The sequence below is a fragment of the Octodon degus genome, unplaced genomic scaffold (genome assembly GCF_000260255.1).
Source record: "Octodon degus isolate 3935 unplaced genomic scaffold, OctDeg1.0 scaffold00049, whole genome shotgun sequence".
In the NCBI taxonomy this organism is placed as follows: Eukaryota; Metazoa; Chordata; class Mammalia; order Rodentia; family Octodontidae; genus Octodon; species Octodon degus.
In genome coordinates this window covers 13,477,049-13,494,438 of record NW_004524625.1, presented here as the reverse complement: position 1 = coordinate 13,494,438, position 17,390 = coordinate 13,477,049, and the positions used below count along the sequence as shown (strand labels likewise).

General features: G+C 46.6%; 1 protein-coding gene across 2 annotated transcripts; it reads right to left on the bottom strand.

Moving 5' to 3' along the window:
* Positions 1-5,313: 5,313 nt before the first annotated feature.
* Positions 5,314-17,252, bottom strand: Prss23 (serine protease 23). Of its 2 annotated transcripts, XM_023716648.1 has the most exons (3): positions 16,770-17,252; positions 11,622-11,740; positions 5,314-10,486 (listed from the first exon to the last, which is right to left on the bottom strand). In XM_023716648.1, coding segments are annotated over exons 2-3 (1,167 nt in total). In that variant the 5' UTR covers positions 11,624-11,740; positions 16,770-17,252; the 3' UTR covers positions 5,314-9,321. The 2 variants fall into 2 exon arrangements, with proteins under 2 accessions (XP_023572416.1, XP_023572417.1); XM_023716649.1 differs by lacking the exon at positions 11,622-11,740.
* Between the last annotated feature and the right edge of the window lie 138 nt (positions 17,253-17,390).

Here is a 17,390-nt window from a genome sequence, read left to right as displayed (position 1 = left end):
CTAGAGTAACAAAGAGGGGATTCCTCAAAAAACTAGGCTTAGAGATCCCCTTCAACCCAACCATTCTCCTTCTGAGTATTTTTCCAGAAGAACTGAAAACACCCCGCCGCAGCGACATATGCGCTCCCATGTTGACAGCAGAAACGCAACTTGTCATAGGGAAACCTGGAAACGACCCGAACGCCCATCACCTGAGGAATGGATAGAAACAATGTGTTTTTATACAACGCAGTATTAGTCAGGTATAAAGAATGACAAACTTGAGGCCTTTGTGGATAAGTGGATGCAACTGGAAGCTATACTCATAAGCGAAAGAAAGTAGACCTGCGTGTGTAAACATCGTATTGTCTCCCTAGTGTAAGAATCTGAAAGAGTAAGTAAAATTGAAAAGCACAATCATCTCCCCCTCTTAACACGATCGTTCTGGGAAGAATTACTTGTCCTATTTTTCTGAGAAAGAGAATCCTCTCTTTTTCATTCATTTATGGTTCAACTCCTTTTAATGTCCCCTTTCCAAATTCAGATAAAAGCAGACATTTTTCTTTAAAATGTTTTATAAAATCATTTTATTTGAAAACGAATCGGTCCTCTTACTTATCCAGCTGGGCCCACCATTGGCCTTTTGCGTGAACCACGTGTGCCGCGGAGAGTTTCCGGTTCTGGCTCCGCGCAGGTGGCCAGGGTCCCCCTGCAGGCTGGGGCGCGGGCCGTGACCCCGCCCGGGCCACTCCGGCCTTGGGGCACCTGGGAGGCTCCCAGGCCCTCCGGGTGATGCGGGAGAGGCTCCGGACGCTTCCAGCTCCAGGTCCCCGGAGGAGCCAAGAAGCCGGGCCGCCCCAGGCCTGCAGAGCCCGGCCGCTTTGACAGGCGACAGGCGAGAGGGGCCGCCCGGGCCGTCGACGCTCCCAGGGGCGCTGCAAGGCGCAGCACCGCGCCTGTCCTCATCGCGTTCCCAGATACTGGGCGCGACCCCCGGGGAGCGTCGTCCCCAAGTAAGGGGTGGTCGGATGGGAGGAAAAGCCTGAACGCGAACCTGAACGAAGAGTCTCACCACCATCGCCGCCAGCCCGTGCCGATCGGTCGCCCGAAGTCCTCGGCGCATTTGACTTACTGGTCACTTTCACGCAAAGCTGCTCTCTCCGGAGGTCCCTTTGTGCCGAGAAGAAAGGTTCAAAAGGATGAAACTAAAACAAATTCTAAGCAACCAGTTGTTTATTGGAGTCTGAGGAATAGTCATGAGTTAAATGAACCACTAGGGGGCACTCCAGGAGTGGACAAGCTTCAGGGCCATGGGCAGAGGAAAGGTCTTTTACAGTGTCTGAAGGAATCCGGGAGTATTTCGTCCAAAACCGCACAATGATTTGATATTTCAAACTGTTGAGTTTTTAAAAAATTTTTTTCTCAGCTTAGAGAGAAAAGTCTTCATAGTGGCCGGAAACACTAAATAACAGTAAACAGAATTCATGTCATTAAAAAGAAGTTAGAATGCATAGTGTATTTTCCAAATTTAGGTAGCTTCTCTAAGGCGGTGAAGAAACTTACAAAAGCTAGCAGTTTGAAATAACTGTAATTAATGACATGTATGACGTGACAAGAGTGCAAAAAGCATAGAATACTGTATATGGTTTCCCTATATGCATATGAAAGGAATCATGCCCAACTGACATTCTTGTTCTGATAAGGCAGAATTCTTAGGTAAGAGAAGCAGCTTTGCTGACAGGTGCTTAGGTCTTTCCTGGTGCATTTCCTTCCAGATAATACAGTACATGACAACGCGTGCTAAGAGATTAAATGAAGAGTTAAACGCCTTCACCAAGGACTGAGCTTCTCCTGCTGGGTACTGCCTTCCCTGACAACCCTTCCCACAACGGGCAGGCAGTGTTAGCTGCTCCATTGTCTGCAGGCCTCTGGCATCTTGCTGTTCAGAGAACAAGAACGCAAATTGTAGAGGTACAATTTCAAAAATGTCAATTCCAGCTGTGTGCTTTTCGCAAATCACTTTGCCTCAGTCTGTCCGTATCTGAAAAGGAGATAAAATCAATGCTTCCCAGGTTTATAGTGAAAAATAAGTGAATTAATGCGCACAAAATACTCTAGAAGTGTCCGGCGCGCGCTTATTGGTTTCATGGCTCAACGGCTTGAGGTGAACCCTCACCTAACGCGAATGCACTGCAAGAACAAATTGATGAAGAAACTGCAGGATTCCTCCATGGATTTGGAAGTGGTGTTTAGGCCACCACGTACACCTTTGTCACACCTAAAGAATGTGATGTCAACCAGTGAGCCAGAAATATAAGGAGTTTCAAGAAAAATAGGCTTGTTTAAGAAACACTGGCCAGGGACCAGGGATACAGCTCAGTGGCACGAAGTCTGTCGGGCAAGTGCAGGGCCTGAGTTTGATTCCCGATGCCAAAAAAACAAAACTTTTGCCAGGCATTTAGAAAATTTCCATCTTTGTTCACAGAATTTCTTGCTGTTTCTTCCCTTCCCTAAAGCACCTAAAATAGCCAAATTATTAGCTCTGGGCATATTGGTAACATTTCAAGAGAAAGGCTTTTAAACATGGTACCTAAAAAAATGCTACATGAAAGGGTTTCAGGCAACTTGATCCAAAATACACTATAAAGGAAATAGAAAACAACTCGGGAAACAGAAGTTTATGGTTAGCAAGTAATAAAAAACAGTTACAGGCTCTTGCTCACACTTACATTGTCAGGCGAAAATGGGCCATTTGAAAAACAAAGGTTGGAAAACAAATCTGACTACAAATACAAATGTCCAGGTTTATAGACTCAAGTGTGATCCCCGCATTCTGTCCTTTTCTGTAGGGTCTTATCAATAGATTTTCAAGTCCAATTCTTTTTCCAGCTAGATCTCTGTCTCACTTATCATTTTTAAGAATTCACATGAATAGACTGAAGAGCATGTTAGAGACGAACAGGTTTAAAGAAGCAAACGAGGCTTGTGCAGCTGATCAATGAAAGTACTGTGAAGGAACTGACCGGGTTCCTGCGGAGGACACTACAGAAATCAAATATTTCTTATTAGGGTAGAAAAAAATGTGCTATTTTTCTAGACTCTTCTAACTCTGTTTGAGCAGCCTGGCCAGTATCCTGGAGAAGTAAACTGTGTTACTTTTAAAGAACGATATCTTTGCGTCCAGGAGTGGCCTAGCCACACGGATTAGTCTTGCTTGTGCTGTGTGGGTTTACCAAACGGCGTTTTTCCATCAGGAAACTGGATGGAGAACCTAAGAAAGGGACTGCACTAATCAAGCTGACAGTGACTCGAAGGTTTATTAAAATGTATGGGAAACACTCAACAGGTTCAGTTTATAAAGTGGAAATTCCATTTCACGAGTACCATCATCAGGATCACGCGCTCGCGGGAGAACTTATGGTGTACTGAAATCCCATGTCAGGCGCTGCTCTAAGCATGACAAGAAAAGGGACAAAAGCTGAGAAGGACAAACAACGCAAATCACTAACATACAGAGTGTGACACGATGGTGAGTGCTGGGACAGGCAGGCAAGGAGGGCCATCGGGACTGCGGAGGTTGCGCCTGGAGCGCTGGGCTCCGAGAGGCCAGGGAGGTCTGGTGAGATTTGGTGATGTCAGCCCAGCTGCTGTTCCCACGGCTGCTCCCTGCCTCCAACCCTTGCTCTGCTTATTTCATTTCCTGAAACTCTCCTCTCCCTCCTGATGCAAACACTTCAGTCTTGCTTCACTGGATTGGAACTTGACTCTTCTCAAAGCTGTGCTTTCTCGTTATGGAAGAGAATGCCATGTGTATTTTGGTGGTCTGTAGTAGGGGTAGTGATAAGTCAGGACTAAGCGAGCACTGGGTATTTTTACACACTTGATGCATACACCCAAATACCGCAGTGAAGAGTCACTCTGCTCTTTCTGCCTCTCAGAGGTTGTCAGGCTAGGCAGAATGGGACATTAGTGGGCTTCTTTGAGTATTATTGTTTCACTGTCTCTTTGGAGCTCACACTCCATCCCCACTCCAGGAAGGCTGTGGCCCTGGGTTCTTGCCCTTCTGGTGGAAAGGCCACCCCAAGCCTCTTTGAGAGGAGTTGGTTGATTCCTACACAGCACTGCCTGAGCTGGTCAGGGAGCAGAGCCTGTGCTGACTCTGCAAAGAGGACATAGAAGTGCTGGGGGAGGGGTCAGTCATCATGCCTGGTAGCTTTCCCCTCTCCCCTGGCCGAGGGGACACTTATCACAACCTGGTTTTGGCAACCTTTTTCTCTCCTCTCCCTACTTGGATTCGTTCCTGGCTTCTCCATAGATTTCCTTTTCCTCTACCTGTGAGTGTGAGCGGACAGCTAGGGCATCAGCCCTCCTCTCAAGCCTTCTCTCCCCAGGCCACAAGATCTCACTGTGCGGCCTTAAATGTCATCTCCTGGATCAGGTGTAGTTTCCACCAAACTTCACAATTAATAGCGCTACTGCTCCTGCGGCCATTGTCGTGTCCAAGAGACACTGCAAACCTAACATGACCAGCACAGAAGTTCTTGATTTTATTGCAACCCCCTACCCTAACCCTTGCTCCAATCTCAGCAAATAGCACCCAGCATCTCCCTGGATGCTCGGACCCCAAACCTCAGAGCCACTTTTGTTCTAGGCCTGGAGATTGCACCCATCCCCCCACGCAAGCCAGCAGGTGCTGCACCGCCGAGCTACACCCCCGCCCATGGAGTCACTCTGGATGCCTTTTTATCATAGCCTACCTGGCGCTGCTTTCAAACCATACTCTATACCAAATACACCTACTACTTAAATTAAATTCACCCACGTCTCTTATCCGCATTCCTAGTCGTCCCAGTTCTGCCTTCTAACATCCATTCTCCATTTACCATCCAAAGAGACGCTGTGAAGTATGTCTGTTTTAGGGCTGCACTATGACTTTTGTGGGCACTAGGTACGTCTGCCTTCCTTTCCATCATAAAAGGTATTATGAGTTATATAACTGTATTGTACAAAGATAAGTGTATTAACATTACATATTAAGACTTTTATTAGAAGTAGTGCACTTTTTCCTTCCGATTTTAAAAACACTCAAACATTTTTATGGGTCCCTAAGGTTCCTGTGGGCCCGAGGCGCTAAGCCTACTGTGCCGCCTGGATAAGCGAGTCCTCATGAGGTCGCACCAGGCCCGCACTGAAAAAGGCTTTGACCATGTCTCCTGGCAAGTGGAAGGAATTCCAAAGGCCTTGCCAATCAATCAATCAATCAATCAATCAATCAATCAATCAATCATTCTCTCTCTCTCTTCTGTGGCTATGGCAGTTGCCATCCATGCCTTGAGCAGTCCAACTTTCATCCTGACGGGGTCCCAGCCCTTCACTTCAGTTCTCTGAGCCCGGGGTACCAAGCCTGTGAGTTTCTCTTGGATTGTGCAGGGATGGAAGAAGACGGCTGGACTTGAGGCATCTGGCAGGCTCCCCACCCAAGGGGGCTGTCTTCTAGGAAAGGCTGCCCCAGCTGCAGGAGGCGGAAAGTTGTATCACCACAGATAGGAGAAGAGAAAGGTAGAAGAGTTGGTGCCACCCACACGGTGGCTTCTACCAATGGGGACAGAATCACAGCAATCAGGTGAAGATGCTTATCCTTTCTCTCCTCCTCTGCCCCACCCCAGCCCACTGGGGGAGATGAGGACTGGAAGAGGGAGGATATTCCAATCAGGTATGAAGGTTGAAGTCTCCAATCAAATCTCATTGAAATGGATTTGTCAAATGAAGCAATGACATCAGACGTCCTGACTCCGAGACGGTGTCACCTTCCCACACCAGCTGCCATCTTAGCATTCAGTCTTCTTTATCTCTGTCCAAAAGCTTATTTCCTTCTTGGAAGAAATGCCAGACTAAAACCAAACGTGCTGCACATCTGCCAGGAATGGCCCCATGCTTCCCGTTGGTGTATTCTAGCCCTGTTGAGAGGATCTTTAAATGGCCTGCTCCTATTTCAGGATCTCAGAATGCTGATCCAGGTCAGGAAGGCCTCAGAGGGAGCCCTGGAGACACCAGAGCCGAGACACGGGGAGCTGCAGTGGGGTGCACAGTCTGCACAGGAAGGGTTTAATCGCCTCGCTGACCTAACATGCTTGTGTGGGCAGGACGCACCTGGCTTGTGCCCACTGCCCTGACTCATTGTTGATAGAATCCCCTTTAGGTCAGTCCTAAAACATTCTCTCTGGATAATAAATGGCAATTCTAGCAAACAGCTGCAGAAATCAATTGACAGAGCTGACCTCAAGGCACCTTTGATTTGTGTATGACGAAAATGAAGAAAAACCACAGATGTGAGTAGCACCTGGACCCAGCTAAAACAAGGACACCAGGCCGGGGCAGGGGCCTTCTTAGTGGAGCCGCTCCCCAGCCCTGGGTGACCGAGTGCACACGGCCAGCCGAATTCCTCTGGACACGAGACAGCTATCGTTCGCCCTTCAGTCAGCAGATGGTACTGGAGAGTGATCGCCCCGAGGAGGCCTAGCCTCTACAGCAGCTCTGAGTTAAAGATTCCACGGAGGGTTCCTAGAGAAAAATCACATCTGAAATGTCACACAGGTGTCCCTGGGGTTTCCACTGTCAGGGAGGTGGCAGCTGGAGCCAGGAACAGTGAATGAGGAGGAGTGGAGGAGCCGAGCCAAGGGTCAGCATTCTGACCCCTTTTGACTTTCGTGCCATTGTCTAACTTTGTAAGGAAAGAATGCACACTACACAGGGCTGTCTCCTAGCGGCTCATGGTTCTTTACCTCTTTAGTACTATTTTCCTAGTTTCTTTTACACCAGCTGCTTCCTGAAATTCAAAATTCTTTGGAAAAATTGTGTCTCCCACTTTGCCACAACCTTCTGAATCGCACCAACAAGCCATTTTCAGCTTCACCCTCACGTTTGCATTCATGAACATTCCTAAGTCCCACTTATGGGGTCTCCTAAAGCCCCCGGCCACGGACACTTGACACCACTTGGGCTCACACTTCTGCATCAGGTGGGCTCACACCATGTCCTCAAGTCTATTAAAGCAGGTTGCAGAATGTGCTGGAAGGCTGCGCTGCTCACAAACATTACAGGAGAAGACAGGGGCTCTGTGGCCAGAGATATTTATTGAGATACACATTTAAAAACATGAACAAGTCTCTTTACTATGGGATTTTCCATGTGCAAACAGGCATGTGAACCCCGGACAGAAACAGGGAATACTCAGAGACATCTCCCTCCAACCCGAGGATAGCACCCTTTTGATTTTTGCTAGAAAGTCAGGAGGAACACTTGCGACATATCAAAGGAAACATTTCTTTCCTGTCCTTGCTGGAAACATATGCTTACAGTATACATAACCAGTACACGTAAGGCACCAGTTGTACTAGTATTCTGAGTGCAGCCCCCACGGCCCTGATAGTCTAAGCACATGCTACCTTCTATTAGCACTGAGCAGCGCATGTGTATGTAATTCCACAGGCCTCCACATGCTGACACACAGAGCAAGCGGGGCTTCTGGGACTTCTCACGCACCAAGCATGGATATTACTTCGGCTTTTGTGCCACTTTCTAATTTTGTAAGAAATGGAAGTCACTTTTTTTCACTAAGCAAAAGCAAACAGAAAACCCCAAATTCTAGACAGAAACGGAGAGCTCTCTTCTTCCCCAGGCAAGATTCCTGTTGGATTCCAAAGCAAATGTGCTGCAGCTCAGAAGATTCCTGGCAGCTTTGTGTCTCTGTGCTATGCATAGTATTTCTTACGCAAACGGACGAGAGCATGTGGCTGTACACATCTTGAGCTGGATCAGGACTGCCCTTTCTAGAAGCGCAAAAGCCCTTAAGCCACCAGCAGACTGTCTGAGTGACAGTCCTATAGCTTGAATATCTTCCCAGCCACTACATAGGCTGAAATTACTCGGGGTCCAAACCCACAAAATTGTGTCTTGTATTTCATTTGCTGTTTTATTCTCTTTACATTTAAAAGTGCTTAGGCTGACACTGAAAGGCGTGGAATAAATTCAAGTCTTTTCTTTATATGCTATGATAATTATATAGATAAAACATTTGCTGGGGTGCATGATCTTCACCCATTTTGCATTTTTCAAAACTTCATCTTCTACTCTGGTACTTGATTACATCCATGCCTGTAGCCTAAGACATTCCAGAAAAGGGGGCCTTTTTAAAGCTCAGGTAGAGAGAGGCATACTGGTGCTTCTTAAGGCAGCTTGCAAGCAGCTTTACTATCAAATAAGTGCAATGAGAGGGAACGTTTCCAAATCAAACAACCGCATAGCTCTCTGGACACAGAGAAGACTACGCAGAATAATTTTCATTAGGCTGCGCGACCATGCCAGGCTTCAAACAAGTGGTTCTTCTGTTGTGACATCTGCTCAGCAAGGCATCCAGTGTTCTCTGGAATTTAATTCATTTTAAATTACTCTGCCCAAGTGATAAAACGAGATGGGCATGCTCCAGGGGTACAATGCTGGGCTTGCTTTTCTTGTGCCCATAACTGCTAGCTGCAGAGCAACGCAGTCTGTTCTCCTTAGGTCTTGATCGCTGTCTTTTGAAAACCAGCTAGCTCTAGAAATGCGAGTGAGCTTTTAGTAAGTGGAAAAGTTGGGATAAACGATCCTGTCTCCTCTGTGTGACTGTGACGTTGGTAGAGTCACATGCAATGGCCTCACAGAGCAGGGCAACAGTCTTTGGAAGAGAAACTACAAAATCAAGAGCAGTTTGGTGAGCATGTTTACTGGGAGTTTGGTGTGTGTATTAACAGAGACAATAAATTACTGTTCAAGGGCCACCATGCCAGTGCTCCTAATCCTAAAGGCTACAACTGCCTGGCTAAGAAATTCTGTGACAGTTTGTAGAAGTTGCATGTGGTGGGAACACTGCCATCTGGAAACATTCGTCAGACATGAAAGATATCGAGATATAAATCTAAGAGATCACACACATATGCACATAAGAATTCATATGTCCTGTATGCCACTTATTTAATATAAACTTTTGAAATAAGCTCAGGTGAAATAAAAATCGAAGTTCTTGAAAAAGTGAAACATTAACTTAATTGCCAAGTATTTCCTATTGCCCCAAACAACAGTATTTTTAAAAATTCTGTGGAAAAGTAAGCTTTTAAACTGCTTACATGCTATGATACATGAGGCAGTTTTCAAACAATAAAGTCAGTCATTTTGCACTTTGAGAAAGGGAAGGGGACCATGAGTGTCACACACACGTGCATGCGTGCACACGGCCACTGATAACATCTGGCCTCTGCTACAGTGAGTACATAAAGGTCACTAAGTGCTTCCAGGAGGAACGCTACATCACCCCTCCCTGCAATCCAGGTAGTTTCCTTTAATCCAGTAGCAAATCTGGGCATATTTGAGAGGGGTGATTCGAACGGCCACATTGAAATCCTGGGGAGAGCCATTCATATCCACCCACTGGTGTCCTGAGAAAATGCCAATAATTTTTCGCTCCCACTTCTGCTGCTGCCTCTTCCACATCCTCACGTAGACCCCTGAGCCACTGGCCCCGGGCTGGGCGTCACACTGCTGGTAAAGCAGGTCATAGGTCTCATCTTTGACGTCACAGAAACGATACACCAAGTTGCCCGGGCGGTCATTGTCATAGCCAGAGAAGTGGATTCTGCCCCCTGGTAGCTGTTTAGCAGGAGGGCTCACCCCAATATTCATGAACTTTCTCTTGTGGGGCTTTTTCAGTTCCAGGAGGGCATAGTCATAATCCATGCCAATATCATTGGCATTGCCCTTGATCCAACCCTTGGGCACGTGGGTGCGTTTTACCCGGATCCACTGAAATTTCATCTTCTCTGGGGTAGCTGAGTTCGAGCTGTTAGTCTCTCGACCACTGTCTTTAAACTTGGGCTTCAGGAAGCCCACTCGAAGTTTCTGTGTTCCCTTCACATAGGTTTTCCCATCGTGTATGCAGTGGGCAGCTGTAAGGACATGTTTCTCTGCCACGAGTGTGCCAGTGCAGCCGGTGGACAGCTTCACCGAGGTTGAGAAAGGGTAGTTGAGCAGGAAGTCCTTCCCAAAAATGCTGAACCTGCTGTCATAGCCATAGATCTGCCGCTTCCTCCGAGATGATCTCGACAGCCCCGAGTCACGGTGCTGGGCGCCAGGTCTAGCACTGCTGAGGATGTAAATGCCCACGTGAGTCTCCGTGCGGCTGCCATTGGCATAGAGTGTCTCGTAAGACAGGTACTGCTTGGCCTCTTCGTAAGTAGGCAGTGGGGTTCCTTTGTGACACTGGGGTCCACACGAGGAGGACACCTCCAGTTTGGCTTTTGCCCCAAAGTCTGGCTTAGCTAAGTTGAGGGTAGACTGGGGCAGGACAACAGGGAGGCGGTAAGCAGGCCACGTGGGCTTCCAGGAGGCTTCGTAGGGACTCACGTGCCCGAAGACACAGAGCAGGAGGAGAAGGAAGAAGAGGAGCCCCGGGATCCCGGCCATGCTGAGCACCATCCTGTGGACACAGAGACGAGTAGATCAGAAGGGGAAGGGAGGAACCTTATTTACTACAAACCAACAAACCCCAGCAGCATGCCTGTCACTGCTTTGGTAAACCTTTCTCAGGAACTGGTGTGCAGAGGAATCCTTAGGTAATAGTCTCACTATCCAAGGGCTCACTCTTGAAATGTCCCTGCGGCTGGGTGCCCAAGGAAATGGGGTCTTCACTCCCACGATGGTATACTGTAGTCAGCGTGCACAAGGTCAGGGGTTCCCCATGAGCAACTGATCACCCCAATTTCCACGATGCTGAGCTGTCTTTGCACTCGCTTCTACACCTCGCCCTCTCCTACTGTCCTGGTCCCCCACCTTTCTTTCCTTCTTTCTAGTTCTCACTACAAGTTGTACTTGGAAAATGATCAGGACAACTTGCTGATGTACAGGGTAAATCTCAGTTACACACTTTACTGCATGACCATGTCACCTACAAGTGATAACTCCAGTGTCACATGTATTAGGACTCCCTCCACTTCTACACAACGGGTACATTTGGAAGATGACATAATAATTGTATTTTTTTTACTTTGAATTTAAAACAATTTTTAGGATTACATATTTAGTTCCAGAGTATACAGGCCTCTAGCAAACAATACTTTTTCCATTTGCTCTGCATTATGTTGTGTGCTATGAGGATCCTTGTCAAAAACCTACAGCTCTAATACTGCATTAGATATCAGACATAACCTCATGATTATTGCTGTCGGTTATCTTTTCAGGTGTCTGTATCTACGTCCTAGCTATTTTAAATACATAATGTGCCTAACATTCAACAAAAACGTATGCAGCGAATGCTTGTATCAATGGAAGAATGAATGAATGAATGCTGTGTTTCAGAAAACACAGTTTTGAATGATATACACTGATTTCTAATGACAGAGATGTACCTAGATGGTGCGGTGCCTCAGACCAAGGGCAAAAACGTCAGATGCGGAGAATAAGAAGAACAGGGGTGGCAATTTAGGGGGATGGGTGCTGAAGGGGGAAAATGTTAGGTGACACAAGATAGGGGGAAGGGAACGCTTAGAGAACAGGAAGGACAGCCCGTGCAGGGCGCTGGGCCACGCAGTAGCATGTGCTGTTTTAGGACTTACATTTGGCAGAGGTGGAGCAGAAGAGATGGCAGAGGCTGCAGGCAAGAGCCAGGTTGTGGATAATTACATGTTCTATCTGAAGGAGCTAAAGGTGTGTTAAGTATCTGGATTGATCATCTCTCAAGGAAACCAAAAGAAAGATTCACAGAGCTCTGCCTGTCGCAGGGCAGGGCCAGAATTATAGCAGAGGCTCTGGGGATACAGGAAGAGGAGGGGGAATGGTTCCATTATTCCCACCTCCTCCCTCTTTTTTTTTTTTTTTTTGTATTTTTTAGGGAAGTGTCTACAGGGTGTTCAGGGTCTCACAACTAGATCAGACTCATAGTGATCCTCCTGTTTACAGCCTCCCAAGAGCTGGGACTACAGGTGGCACCACCACACCCAGTCTTAACTGCCCTCTCCGCACACCCGGGGGCAGGCCCAGGGATCAAAAGCCCAGCCCCTGTGTCTGCTTGTGGGCGCTTTAATCCACTGAGCTATTTGGCCATTTGGCCGGCCCTACCTTCATCCTCTTTGAGGCTGCAGACCTGCTGGCAACTTCTGTGCCCACTTTTACATAAAACTGGAAAATCCCATTGATTGGATCTAGTCCCAGGAAGCACGCCCGCAACCCACGTTCCCAGTGTCCACACACTGAATTTCTAAACTGTGTGTGCATTCCACCCACCGCTGGAATCTTCTTGCTTTACTTTCTCTGGAATTTCACTTCTATCAAGGAGAACAGGAATGAGAAAAGGAAGAGATGAGGTCCAGAGAAGCCAACTCTCTGGGATTTCCTGCTTCGCTCAAACTGCTTCGTATCATCTTTCTGAATAAGAAAGGACCCTGGGCCTTTTTTGTGAGGGTAACATACATACAAACTATTTATGTCTCTGAAATACGAGCCACACGTATATGTGCACACACGTGTGTTTGCACGAGCTTGAGGGGAGCACAGCCGAGAGCAAAGGGTCTAAGTGGACCAGGAAGGGTGAGCCCGTGCCAGCGGTATTCCCCAGCCCCTCCCCCATGGAGAACTGGACAACAAGACGGTCCTGGTGAAGACAAGCCTTTGGGGACCTGTGACATGGCTGTGCCTAATTACCACCATCTCCTGGCTGAGGCTATAGCTCTAGGCTTGAATGTCTTTTTATTTTTTTCTATGTAGGTGGATATAGGTGACTAAATGCTCCACTCACACCAGGATCCCTGCCAGGTTGACGTGAGCTAATGGGACTTGAGACTCTCCCCCGTGGCTGTATCTTTAGCTCCAACACACTACGCTCTCCTCCCTTTGACTAACCTGGAGAATATTAATTCTGCTAACACTGAGCAGCAGGATGTTTTATGCCAAGTTTTACTTCAGCTTATCTTAAGAAAAGAAACAGAGTCCACAGGTCCAAGTTGGTAAGTGTTCTGGTTTTTAGAATATGATTCTGGAGGGAAAGGGGAGACAGTACTATACTACGTACTAGCATAAGTAGCTCATAATATTTGTAACATTCAGGAGGATGTTCTCACATTATCATCTCTCTTCTAGAGCACGGAGCTTTAATCATAAATTTGAGGCCTGTATGTTAATTGAATCTTGGGTGTGCAGAGTTTAAATTATTGATGGTACCAAAACTTTCCCAGGGGTATCTGCCTTTAGCTTTATCAACTTATCCAAAAATTGAAACAGGGTATGTACAAATTTATTATTGGGAAGATGACAGACAACTCTGTGCCAAGCATTTTTGGTATCGCAAATCGAGGAATGCTATTAGAAAATGCTGAAGAGTCTGCTGTATGAGGGAAGACGATGAATTCAGAGTGCTTCCAGCTGAAGCTCTGGTCGTGTGTCCAGGAGGGAAGGGCAGTCAGGCATCTAGGAGAAAGAGACTGCTAAGCCGGGAAGGCAGGGCACAATTTGAACCTTTAGAATGCACTTTTTGGATCCTTCAAACACAGTGCTTTCTGTTACTTTGAAACATTACTTGTAAATTCCCTAGATGATGATCATGATTTTTACTATTATTATTTCGTATTTAGTACAGGGTCTTACTACACAGATTGGACTCAAACTGATCCTTCTCTTTTCAGCTGAGATTACAGGTGCGTGTCACCATGCTCAGTCTCAACTGCCTTCTCAGCATGCCCTTTGCCAGGGCCTGCACGGTACACTGAAGATCGAACTCTAAATTCCCTAGATTATTGTCAAACTATATTGACTTGTGTGTTGAGACAGGAGTCCCTGTGTTGCTTAAAGTTACTATGGACCAAGCAGGGGATATAGCTCAGCAGGGGCTGGGGACATAGCTCAGTGGCATGAGAACCTGCCTGGTAAGTGCAAGGTCCCGAGTTCAATAACCAGTTTCTATGGACCTCTGACAGTTATAAAATAAAATGTCAAAAAACTGTAATTCAGATTTAGAAACTAATGCAAACTCACATTAGTAATTCGTGTCAAATTATTCCACACTGCTTGCATTCTAAATAGCTGATGAGAGACTGGGTGTGGTGGCACTTGGGAGGCTGGAAACAGGAGAATCACTATGAGTCTGATCTATGTAGTGAGACCCTGAACACCATGTAGACTCTGCCCTAAATACAGAAGAAAAAAAATACCTGCTGAGAATGGAGTGACAAGCTGTGCTCAGCCTCGAGGAGGTTTGCAGGGACATCTGAGTTCAAGTGCAGGGTTCCTAAGTTGCTCGCTGCTCTGCCACATACTTATTTAGGGCAGTTTAGATGCTGTTCTCAACAGCAACCTGAACCACATGGTCTTTTTAACTGGTCTCTGTAGATCCAGGATTATCTTACAAGTTTTCAGGATCAAAAAGTTCAAGTCAAAGACCACGCTGTTTACAAATAGCATCTGTACTATCATTTACTGCCCAGAAGTGTTACTCTTGAATTATGGAGGTAGGTTGGAGGAATAGGAGAAAAGGAAAATGAGAACTTGTCACTCTAAGGTCCTACCTAGTTGGGAAATAAGAGTTGTATGATCAATCTGCAGGAGAAACTAAGGTCTCCAGCAGAGGGCAGCTTTCAAGAACTGAATGAAGGGATGGCTCCATGTGAACAGATTTAGGGACAGGTCCCCGGGAGGGCGGCTTCCTGGGGGAGCCAGCCTTGCTGTCTACTGGGGTCTTTCCTGAATTATTTATACTGTACCCTGAACATTTGCATTACTAACAACCAATGATAACTGTGATGCTTTAAAATTAGGGAGGTGGTGTTACATTAATTTATAAACTTATTTGAAAATAGAATAATTCCCCCAGAGACAAATAATTATTGTTTCCAATGTTATAGACTCTAGGTGAGCCTACACTAGATCTGTATAAATATATTTAAACATAGATGCCCTAGAATTTAAACAAATGTAATGAAGCACCCCAAATCCAACAATTGGAAAGACAGCAAACAAGATACACAACTTAAACTTTCTCAGTGTTACAAATGGATCACTTTATCCTTCTAGAGATGTTTAAATTCACTGTAACCAAAGAAATGGAGGTTACCAAATCTTATCCTCACTATTGTCTAAGTCTGGGTGAAGAACTTTAGGTCTACAACATTCATCTCCAGGAACAAGCATCTGCTGGATAAAGATTCCTCATGCACATATATTATCTTTCCAAGTTTTCAACAAAGCGTTTTCATGCCTCACCTCGCTCAAATGGCCAAGCAGAATGGAAAAGTAAGGCAAGCAAGTAGTTTTCACTATGCTTAGTAACACAGAAACTCTATTCCTGTTCCCGTCCTGGGTATCTGATTCGCCAAGGGCTTCCACATTCCTAGCTCCATCATGCAAGATGAACCAGTCTCCATGCCCAGAGTCTCGGAATAGTTATGCTGGGTGAGTACGCTGCTACTCCATGGACTCACTAATAATATGGGGTGGACTCTGCCCCTCACCAGACCTGCGGACAATAGCATCTTTGGAGACAAAGCACTGCCACTGCCATCTCTTGTCCTGCGCTACGGTCTTCCACACTGCAACAACACAGGTCCCCTCTAGAGGGCTACTGTTTGAGAAAATGACTTGATTGCTAGAGCAAACAAGCGCATGAGGGAAATCCTAACCCTTCAGCATCCACTGCCTAGTGCACAACCCATGAATTCTTGCGATCTCTATAAGTGCTATGGACAGAAAAAGCTGCAGGAAAGTGTGGGAAGATGCCAGTTTTGGATACCAAAGAAGGACTGCGAAGGGTCTTCCATACATGCTATGGCCAGGGGTACTCAACAGTGAAATCATGCTAATTCCTAAAGCAAACATCTAAAAATGAACAAAGATCTGCAAATGCCCTGCAGCCAGGCTCGCTCTCACTCCCCCAAGTCAAAGAACTTGCTGAAGCAAAACAGACCTAATCGCATAACAGGTTAAGAACAGTTTTCTCCAAGAAACTTTAGGGCACCTAGAAGCCCAACTCTAAACACAATCTAGTGGCCAAAAGCAGTTGAACTTCTCTATCAGATTTTAGGCAAAATAAACTACCCTAGGAATCCCAAGGCCAACCTGGCAGGAGAACAAAAACAAGGAATAAAAACTGTCAATGGTGAGACCGTGAGAAATAGAGTCCCCACAGTCAGAGTTGTGCCTGAACAGTGCCTGGGGCACTGAACTGGAAAGGAGCTATGAGAGAGATGTAGGGGAGGACCTGCGACTATTAAACACTGCAGACCAGGGCCAGGAAGGACCTCAGACACAGGAATGGGCCCTTCGGCACTGAGGCTCAGACAGAAAAACACATTTACCGTCTCCCTGAAGAGTCCTCAGGGTTACATTAGTTACCTTGGAAACACACTTCTTCCCTAGCTCAGGTACAGGAGACCACAAGACGTCACCTCTTTGCTTCCATTAGGTGGGAAGAGGACAAGTGAAGAGTTTTTCACGGGCCAACGGTACCCACAGGCTCACACCTACTTTGAGGACATGCAGTAGTCTCTGTGGCTTGCTATGCTTCTTCCCACTCTACCTCCAACTCATTCCTAAGAGACCACTTGAAATATGGTTACAAACCCGCTTTAAATGTTCTCCTGCACAAGTAGGATCTTGAAACAATACGCACCGAATATCCTGATACTAATTTACCGTAGGAATTTGGCTATAGCTGCCTTCCCCTATAAGTTCAACCTTTGCCACAGGGAGGGGTGAAGACAACATGAGCACAGGCCTACCTGTTTCTGAGGAGCACACGGGGACCCCTCAAATACAGTTGCAGGAACTGAGAGGAACAAATCCCATTCCAACCCTCACTCTTAAGGATCCCAGGTTTTCCCTTTAGCCGTGGGCTATTTCTGAACTCTCCTGGGTGTCACCCAATGGGTAATTAAACAAACAGAGTTTTTATCAGTTGCTTTCTCTTGAGATGTTTAAAAACAACCTGATCCGTATTCTGCAGGAGAGTGTTGGTATTGCTTGATCTAAAAAAAGTCTTCCTCTTCCAAAAAGTTTTTGCACATTTAAAGTTTTGTTTAAAAGTTCACTTGAGATGGATGTTTGCAGGCTGAAGAAGAAATACGCGCTTGCAGCAAGTGTTAGCTGGTCTGAGGGCAGTTCTACACACAGCACCCGCAGGAAGCGCGCGGCACAGCGCAGCCCCCAGACCGGAGAGCGCCCTCTCCTCCGGGCCCTGCTGCTGACCTCTTCTCGCTCGCTAAGGTGTGTTCACAGTCACGTGTCTAGAGTTAAAAATTAATGTTCAGAACGTGAAGGAAGCACACGCAGTGTATGCAGAACCTACCCCAACCCAAGGAGCGGTGGGGGGAGGCCGGCTGCGGGGCAGCGAGGGCACAGCC